Source organism: Egretta garzetta, unplaced genomic scaffold, assembly GCF_000687185.1.
Source record: "Egretta garzetta isolate BGI_Z169 unplaced genomic scaffold, ASM68718v1 scaffold1399, whole genome shotgun sequence".
NCBI classification, from domain to species: domain Eukaryota; kingdom Metazoa; phylum Chordata; class Aves; order Pelecaniformes; family Ardeidae; genus Egretta; species Egretta garzetta.
In genome coordinates, this window is record NW_009260709.1 from 29,766 (window position 1) to 38,264 (window position 8,499).

An 8,499-nucleotide genomic window follows, 5' to 3' on the forward strand; every position below is an offset into this window, starting at 1 on the left:
AGGCAAGCTTTGTTTCAGACAACCAGGTTTTCATTACACCACCTCTGAACTCCAAAGTAAGTTTCTCCATGACTTTTGAGGATTCTTTATCATTTTCAGACTTCTGCAGTAACAATTTTTCTTTCTTTGGGGGGTGCTAATGAAAATGCTGTTCACTTGCATTAAGCCATTCTTTTAGAAACAGGAAACTACCTGATGAGAACCATGTTGCTTCTCCAGTTTAAACCTGTGCTCCACGGGTTTATATTCAGTTTTCCTTTGCAAAGGAAGACTTAGCAACAATTCAATCAGGATGCATTAAAAAAAAAAAAGTAGAATTCTGAGAGAGGAGATTTGCGTAGCTGGTGTAAGGGAAGGAATTAGAAGGGCAGAGTCATCGTAACAACTCCCCCTCTTCACGTTTTTACAAACAGAAGTAGGAAGGATATCCAGGTAGCTTCCTACTTACCTATTTCACCGTGTTTAGTGATAGGACCTGCATGAATCTTCAAAATGTCTAATCTGGCTTGTTCATTTGGCAGATCAATATCTAGAAAGAATTACAGCTTTAATAAAACCAGGAAACCACAATTCATATGGATGATATCCTCCTTCCAGCCACTGTCAAGTAGTAACTCACGGATTTTTCTATCCAGTCTTCCAGGCCGCAGAAGCGCAGGATCCAGCGTGTCTGGTCTGTTAGTAGCCATGATCATTTTAACTCTGTGCAGAGTATCGAATCCATCCATCTGATTCAATAACTAATAGAAAACAGAAGTTTGTTTTTAAACAAGCCAAAACCCTCCTAGGATGATAGATTATATATATTTGCTGCGCAAGTATTTTTAAAGCTATACAAGCAGTATAGATGAATCAGAAAAAAAAAAATGCTACGAGCCTTCTAATGGAAGGCCACAGCTCCCTGCATAGTCTATAAGCAATAAAGGAGAGCCTAAGAGAGACACCGATGCTTTGCCCAGAGAAAAAAATATTGAGCAAAGCAGAGCTCAGATGTGAAAGACTTGGCTAAAACGATAAGGCAATGAAAACGGTGCAAGTATTAAAGGAGCCAATGGCTGGCTGACACATTCTGGTTGTATTGCACGAAGTCCAGGACATTCAAATTAGCCTTGGAGAGCAGCCTCTGGAATACTAACCCACACACACGAAGACATTTCATTGTGAAGATTCAAAGTACTTGCTCTTCGATCACAGTGATTTAATTCTTTATGTAAGGCAGACACATTCTTTTGAACTGGGCAAACTGTTTGCAAACACAGGCCAATGAAGTTTCCCATTAGCTTCAGAATTCTTAACTGTCACCAGTGGTTTTAAAATTCTCTTCACACAACCCAGTTTACCACAGCAATTAGTACAGAAACAAAGACATGCAACTGCTTCTCCTAGTTTTGAAAATTGAGCTGTAGCTGTTCCAAAACTGTATAGAGTGGTTTGGGGACTAAAAGAGACAAGCTCCGCCTTCCCCTCTTTAAGAAGGAAGAAGCCCTCAAAACCTTCAAGGAAGATGCAGTAAGCAGTAGCAGAGTCAAGTCACAGTAAAAAGAGAAAATATCCCAAATAATTTTAGCAATTTTAAAGATTCTTTCCATTAGTCTCCAACTTGAATTCGTGGCTAAGTTATCCGGGTGTGCAGCTGTCTTTTGTAAAAGCAGCATCTAGTTCACTTTAACCTTATTAACTCAGAAAAAGTTCTAACGAGCCAGACTGCAGTATAACAATTCACATCTGTATGATTCTTTAATGTGGCCTGTACAATCTGTAGTCAGGGATTAGACACTCACCTCCATCAGAGTCCTCTGAATTTCTCTATCAGCTGAGGTGCCTTCAGAAAAACGACGACCACCTGCAGCGTACCAAACTTGTAAGTTATAGTCCTTCATTTTTGCCTCCCTATAATACTAAGTCTGAAGAATATTAGGTATCCCTTTTAAACTGGGGAGGAGGAGAGGTGGTATTTAAGGAGTTAAACGCACATTTTTTAAAATGTTTTTTTCATATAGTCAAAAATATCCAAGCCAGATGCAAACAGGTACGGTGTAAGCTAGCTGTAATAGCTCCAGGAGGAAGCTGAACCACTTGTCCCATTGTTTCTTAGGAACAAACACACATGCACACTCTTTTGAGAGGAGAGACTGTAGCTTCATAGCGAATTTCAGCATTAAAAGGAAACTCTAGCCATCCTCCCGGCCATTAGCCTTACCAATAGCATCTATCTCATCCATGAAAATGATACATGGCTGATGATCTCTGGCATAATTGAACATCTCTCTGATCAGTCGAGCACTTTCACCGATGTACTTGTCCACTATCGAACTCGATACCACCTTTTGAGAGACACAAGAGTGAAGAGACTGGAGGGCAAACATGTCAAGCATGTGAGCGCAAGAGTAAAATTACACTACCTTTAGGAAGTTGCAGTCAAGCTGGCTAGCAACAGCTCTGGCCAAAAGTGTTTTCCCTGTACCTGGACAGACAAGAGACTGAAGCTGTTTAACTGGTAACTGGACATTGCGCGCTAGCAACTTTAAAAAAAAGAAAAAGAAAGAAAAATAAACAAGAAAGAAACAAAGAAGGCTATTGCCACAGTTTCAGAGTGACAACTAAGCATTCATTACCCTTTCACGAGACTCACCAGGGGGGCCATAGAGCAAGCAGCCTTTTGGAGGTATAATTCCCACACGCTGGAATAATTCTGGGTTTGTAAGTGGCAATTCTATTACCTGTGAAGAAACAGATAAACAAACTGAGACTCTAGAGTTTTAGAATAGATTGGCAAGCCCTGGAAGCTAATGGTACACTTGCCAGCCTGCCTTCCAGGTACCTGTATTCTTATTTACCCACACAGCAGTTTTTGTATGAGGAACACTTGACTAAGAAAACGTCAGATTGATATAAGGGATCGATCCACAATCCTGCCCTTGTTTGTTCAGACTTCAGCCCTGCAATGGTTTGTTTTTCTTGATGCTCTTTGCTCAAACCACATTTTGCTACTGTCACGATACAACTACCCAGAGCAATTCTAGGAGGTTTTGTGCAAAATCCAAGTTTGGTTTGCTGGTTGTCAACCCTCACTATGCCCTCACTCTATGGCACTCCCTTAGCCTAAATGGTCTCGGATCCTTCAAACCCTCTTCAGAGGATTTTCTTTATTTTAATCTAATCGAAGCTTCTCAAACACTAGAGCCAAGTTACAACCCAGTTTGAGAACTGGGCTTTGTTTATAGAATGATCTTTCTCTGCCACTGTGAAACAACGTCCATTTTAAGTCAGCTGGCTCATAGCCTCACGAGCTCGTCTTCAAACACCCGTGTTCCCGGGCAGCCTGCAGCACTGACGCCCAAACTAAGAGGATTACTTCAGTATGAGCGCACCAGCACCCTGCAACTGCATTGCCGTTTGCCACAAAGACAACTACAAAGCTGGAAAAACATTTAAAGAACACTTCAGAAGTTATCTTCCAGTACAGGAAAATGTAGTCTAAGTTAACGAAATGTGGAAATCACTCATCTGATAGGATCCTCTAGCAGCCTGTCTCATGATAGTTTAGGACTAACATCAGTAAGGTATTTTTGCACTAAAAAACTTCACTTGGAACACATCCCACAGTTCGATAAGTGTTTTTGAGATACTGGGTACCTCTCGCAGCTCTCTGATTTGTTCTGACAACCCTCCAATCTCAGAATATGAAACATCCCCTGGATCTTCATGAGACATATTATAAACCAGAGGATCCACTTCCCTTGGCAAATATCTGGAAAAAAAAAAAGAGTTAAGATTAGACATTTGTCATTGTGCAGACCCATTTATAAAGTTATTGCAATAAATTTTACAGCAACTATAAAAATGATCTTTCCTCCCACCTTGATAACAAGATGTTTGTTGAAAAAAATAGAATAAACCCCAAACCTAGCAAACTTTTTCAAGTTTTAAACGAACCAAACAAAAGCTTAAAAAACTGCTGAAAATGCTGAGTTCTAACTGTTGGGGTTTTTAAGAACAACCAGTTTCTTTTTAAACATATATAGCAGACACACAAGTCTTCCCACAAAGCAACTGTCCTTCCTTAAGCACTGCTTTGCAGAAAACATTTACAAAATATGACAGAACTGAGTAACCAAACCTTTGTGTAAGCTCCCCCAATCCCTGTTTTTCCCCCTTTATATGATGAGCAGAAGAGCAGCTGCAGAGCAGAAACCTACCTCATAATAGTCAGAGTGGTCATGTCCAGAGCAACTCTTGTCCCTGGCTTCAGCTTACTTTTGTCAAGCTAGTCACAAAGAAGGTATTTCCATTAGAACCACACTCCAAAACAATGTCTGCTTTTAGCCAAGGCATTTACTGTAGCTTGCACTCTTTGCTCAATCACACACAAGAACAAGACAAGGCTACGGAGCTATGTGCCCAACAGCTCATTTAGTAAACACTGTGTCCCCATCACCACCATTTTTGGGGATGCTTGAAAAAAAAAAAAGCTGGCCCACCATTTCATGGGACCACAGTCTTTGGGAGAAGTGATCCAGGAGCTGGCCTAGACCAATGAACCTGTGGGTTGTCACAACTGGACACCAGCAAAGCTAAACCAGACCACGGGAATAATTTTTGTTAACACTGAAATAGATCTCGAACAGCAAGTCATTAGCTTACCTCTGTCACTTGTGAAAATAAATACTATTTTCTAGACAGGTTTTTTTTTTTTTTAATACTGCTGTCAATCTGACCGGATTAGTGAGAGATCTAACCCTCCCCTCTGCTCGACACAGGACAGAACCAGCTGTTTCAGAACAAGTAAGCAATCCTCCTCTAAGGACACACGAACAGCCTGCCCATTCGAGTCTGAACTTGCTGCCCTTCTACTCAATGGCTTTCTCACCTCTGGACTGACAGAACGGGTGAATGGATGTTCCTAACCCATTTTCTCCGAGCCCTCCCTCATTCGTACATTTTCATGTACCCAGTCATATTCCATCTTCAAAGCCAGCCATTCCAGTTGTTATTCTTCTGTTATCATTCACCTCAGATGCTCTACTCATCTGCCTCAGCAGTTTTTGTCTGTTTACTCCATTTTTACGAGATTTCTAAAACACATTAGCAGTCCTATTCCAGTACACCCTGCTGAATTCTGCTGGGATTAAAACAGCTAACTTGTGGTTCTCACCTTGTTTTTTTAAGAAACATGGTTTAGGAGAGCAGTCTCACCTCTGACACAACACAGCTTTGAACAATGATCACAGAGATTACCTCACCACTTTGATTTCTCCTCTGTTTTTTGGCGGTTGGGTTTTTTTTTTTGGTTGGTTTTTGTTTGTTTGTTTTTAAAAAGAGGCACCCCATCCACATTTGAAGAATACAAAACCTACTTATTCTGAGCTTTACCAACACCACATCTGAACAACAGGGAACAACAACGGTTTGCAAGCACTGCCCAAAGCTCCCCATCGCCCCTGCCGGGGGGATTTATAAGGTCCCTTGCCCAGGTGGGCTCTTCAGACTCTAGCAATGCTCAGGATCAAGCTGTCACTCCTCCCTTACTGGGGTCACTAACAAGACCTCTTTCCAGCTGCCTAATCTTAAGAAACCTGTAAAAGCTTGAAATTCTATCGGATTCAACATCGCCCAATGGAGTGAAGTTATTCTGCAGTGGGAAGAAAACAAAGAGAAACCACTTGACCTTAAATTCCTTAGGAAATGCCCTTTAAATAGGGAAGTAATTCTGTTTCAATTTAAACAGCGTGGCTCCCCTTCCTCAGCAGCGCAGCACAGCCACAAGGACTTTGATCAAAAACTAGTTCTTCTCGCCTGCGGAACACTCCACGGGAAATTGTTTGCCCTTGGTACTTTGTGACATTTTGAAAACAATCACGTCTATGGATTTTTTCAGTGTCTGGTATCACATCAAGGATCTTTTAAGAGCAAAGAGCGTTTTTACTGAAGAATCAACTTGAAAGTAATGTGCTGTGATGCCAGGCTCATCCGAACACAACCTATTCCTTAGCATTTATCTCGTTTTCAGCACAGAACCTCAAGACTACCTCACGTACCCCTAAGCAGTATTAAGTATACTCATGTTGCAGAAAAATATTTTGTTCATTTTGGTGAAAGATAACAGTGAGTTTGCATCATAACGTCTTGAAAGGGATGAAGCTTAAAATTACATACTTAACCAGCATTTCAATACTAGCAATTCTTGTAGATGTTTTATGCATGGAAAAACACATTGCATCGGTACGCTCGAGGAGAGTCAAGGATATCTGTAAATACGCTACATGAACTAACACACTCACTGGTACCCCCATTTCTCAATTAGTTCGTCTCAAAGGAGGAGAAAAAGTCCATCCTTACTAAAAAAATATACAATCCACTGACAGAGTCAACACTGTAGGCAGATACTTAACGCAGGAGGTTTGTTCACTGCTTACTGCCAAGTACTGCTAACTGTGGGCCATTACCAGGAGTTTCTCTGACAGCCAAAAACCCCCCTCCACCCCTCTTTTAGATTCCTTGCTTGTTGCCTCAGCTCCTACAGTTCCAACATAGTTAGGGATGAATCACCTACGTTGGTTGGTTAACTTTTATATGTTGGAGTTCTATTACACCGTTCTTCAATTTAACTTCCACATACAAACCTTAAGCTAATCCAGAGATTCTGGGTACTGCAGAACATTTGCATGTTAGTCTTGCAAACGCATTCTCTTTCTTTATATAGAATCAGTAAAAGTTCAAAATTCTATAAAGAACATCAGTTTCTCTTCAGGAAGAGAAAGAAAAGCCACTCCTAACGTCAGTGCTACACCCGCGCTCCTTTTACTGAAGGAATTTCTATTTGTCACAATTTCCAGAATACAGGGGAACATGCTACAACTGCAATATGTTCAAAGCTCAACTGCAGTTACCTTTCTCCACCATAAAGGAATCAGTTCAAGATGCACTGAGAGGTCACAGCTGTTAAAAAGATCTTACACTTCTTTGTGCATTAAAATAACCAAGTAAAACGCTGCTGCCTCCTCAGGACACAAGATCTTCCCCTGGCATCGCTGTTCTCTGGTCAGAGATACCCTACAGTCTCACATTTCCTGTTCTTTCTTCCATTTCTCAAAGTCAGGGAGGACTGTCGTAAAAATCAAACTAAAGATTCACTTTTGCTCCCCCAATGGCTCTGCAGTTGCAGAACACGTTCAGTAAGTACCTTCAGTAAGTACCGTGGCTCCTACTTAATGGGCAGCTTTGGTAAGGAATAGCCAATCTACGGGTTTTAATTACTCTAAGTGGGTCACATTCAGCACTCAGTTAACCAACAAGCAGTTTTTAAACCGTGTCTGCACTATATCCCTTATATTTTGTATAAAAATAAAAAGCAGAGAGTACCTCTAAGTGGTTCTTGCAACTACAGCAGATGGATTATGCTGTAAAGAAGGGTCTGTATTAAAGTGTCTAACTTCTAGAGAATTTGGTGTAGGTAAAAAAGCTCATGTCTCATAGACTAGAAGTGACCAGGCTTTTTTTTAATCACAGAATCATTTGGTTGGAAAAGACCCTGAAGATCACTGAGCCCAACTGTACCTGTCCACCATTAAACTATGTCCCTAAGCACCTCGTCTCTCTCTATCTTTTTTTTTTTTTTTTTTTTTTTTAAGATCACTAAGGACAAATAAAAATCCCTCGGAGGTCTTACCTACCATAATTATTCACCGGAGTGTAAAAGCATTAGAAAAAATACATAAAGATATATATTCGTGTAACATTAAGTCTAAAGCTCAGTACTATGACAGAAATGGTCATATGCCGTGTTCACAACATAACAAGGGAGAGCTTACACACTTGATTAATTTTCACAGTGATGATTAGTTTGCCGCGAGTTCAGAATCAGGTAGAAAGACAGAGCTTCAACTCAACGAAAAGAATGAAACACATGCGAGGTTCCAGGAAGGTTTTGGGCTCCTTTATCTCTAAGAGGTAATTACTACCAGCCAGAAAGGGAGAGGGCAAGCGGATACCAGGATAAAATAGCCATATACACCTTAAAGAAGAAAATACTTAATCCCACTAAGAACCCAGTTTATCAAAAGCGATGCTAATATTCAAGACCAAAGCAAACTTTTAATGCATATTCACATAGATCAGCTACCTGACGACGACAGCCAACCACGTATCTTGGTCCATTTGTAGCCTTCACGATGACTGGAGAGAGAAGATCAAAGAAAAAAAAAATGAAATAAAAATGTCCTTGATTCACTTCTCTGAATTACGCTTCTGAACTATCCAGGATATGGTATTTTTTTGCCAATACTCAATCACTGATACTCTAATTCTTTACTCCTCCGAATCTTTAGCCAGATTTTAACTACAAAAGCTTATTTTCTACATTTCAAAGAACGTCACAGTCCAGCCAGCATACTTACACTTCTCTTCTGTTAGCTGTTTAAGAACCTCACCAACAATCTGCAAAAGAAGAGGTGCAGTATTAGCCTAGAGATAAATGGCCATGGCAAAACAACATTTAAC

At 40.5% G+C, this 8,499-nt stretch overlaps 1 protein-coding gene across 2 annotated transcripts in view; it reads right to left on the reverse strand.

Annotated features, from left to right (window-relative positions):
- The window catches only part of PSMC6 (proteasome 26S subunit, ATPase 6), an 11,618-nt gene extending 3,125 nt beyond the window's left edge, over nucleotides 1-8,493 (reverse strand). For both annotated transcript variants that reach the window (XM_035901371.1, XM_009645953.2), the window contains exons 1-10: nucleotides 8,397-8,493; nucleotides 8,123-8,175; nucleotides 4,200-4,267; nucleotides 3,637-3,751; nucleotides 2,633-2,720; nucleotides 2,403-2,464; nucleotides 2,201-2,324; nucleotides 1,782-1,843; nucleotides 620-740; nucleotides 449-529 (exon numbers count right to left, since the gene is read on the reverse strand). In XM_035901371.1, the coding sequence (XP_035757264.1) occupies nucleotides 449-529; nucleotides 620-740; nucleotides 1,782-1,843; nucleotides 2,201-2,324; nucleotides 2,403-2,464; nucleotides 2,633-2,720; nucleotides 3,637-3,751; nucleotides 4,200-4,222 (676 nt within the window). In that variant the 5' untranslated portion in view covers nucleotides 4,223-4,267; nucleotides 8,123-8,175; nucleotides 8,397-8,493. The remainder of the gene's footprint in view (nucleotides 1-448; nucleotides 530-619; nucleotides 741-1,781; nucleotides 1,844-2,200; nucleotides 2,325-2,402; nucleotides 2,465-2,632; nucleotides 2,721-3,636; nucleotides 3,752-4,199; nucleotides 4,268-8,122; nucleotides 8,176-8,396) is intronic.
- Between the last annotated feature and the right edge of the window lie 6 nt (nucleotides 8,494-8,499).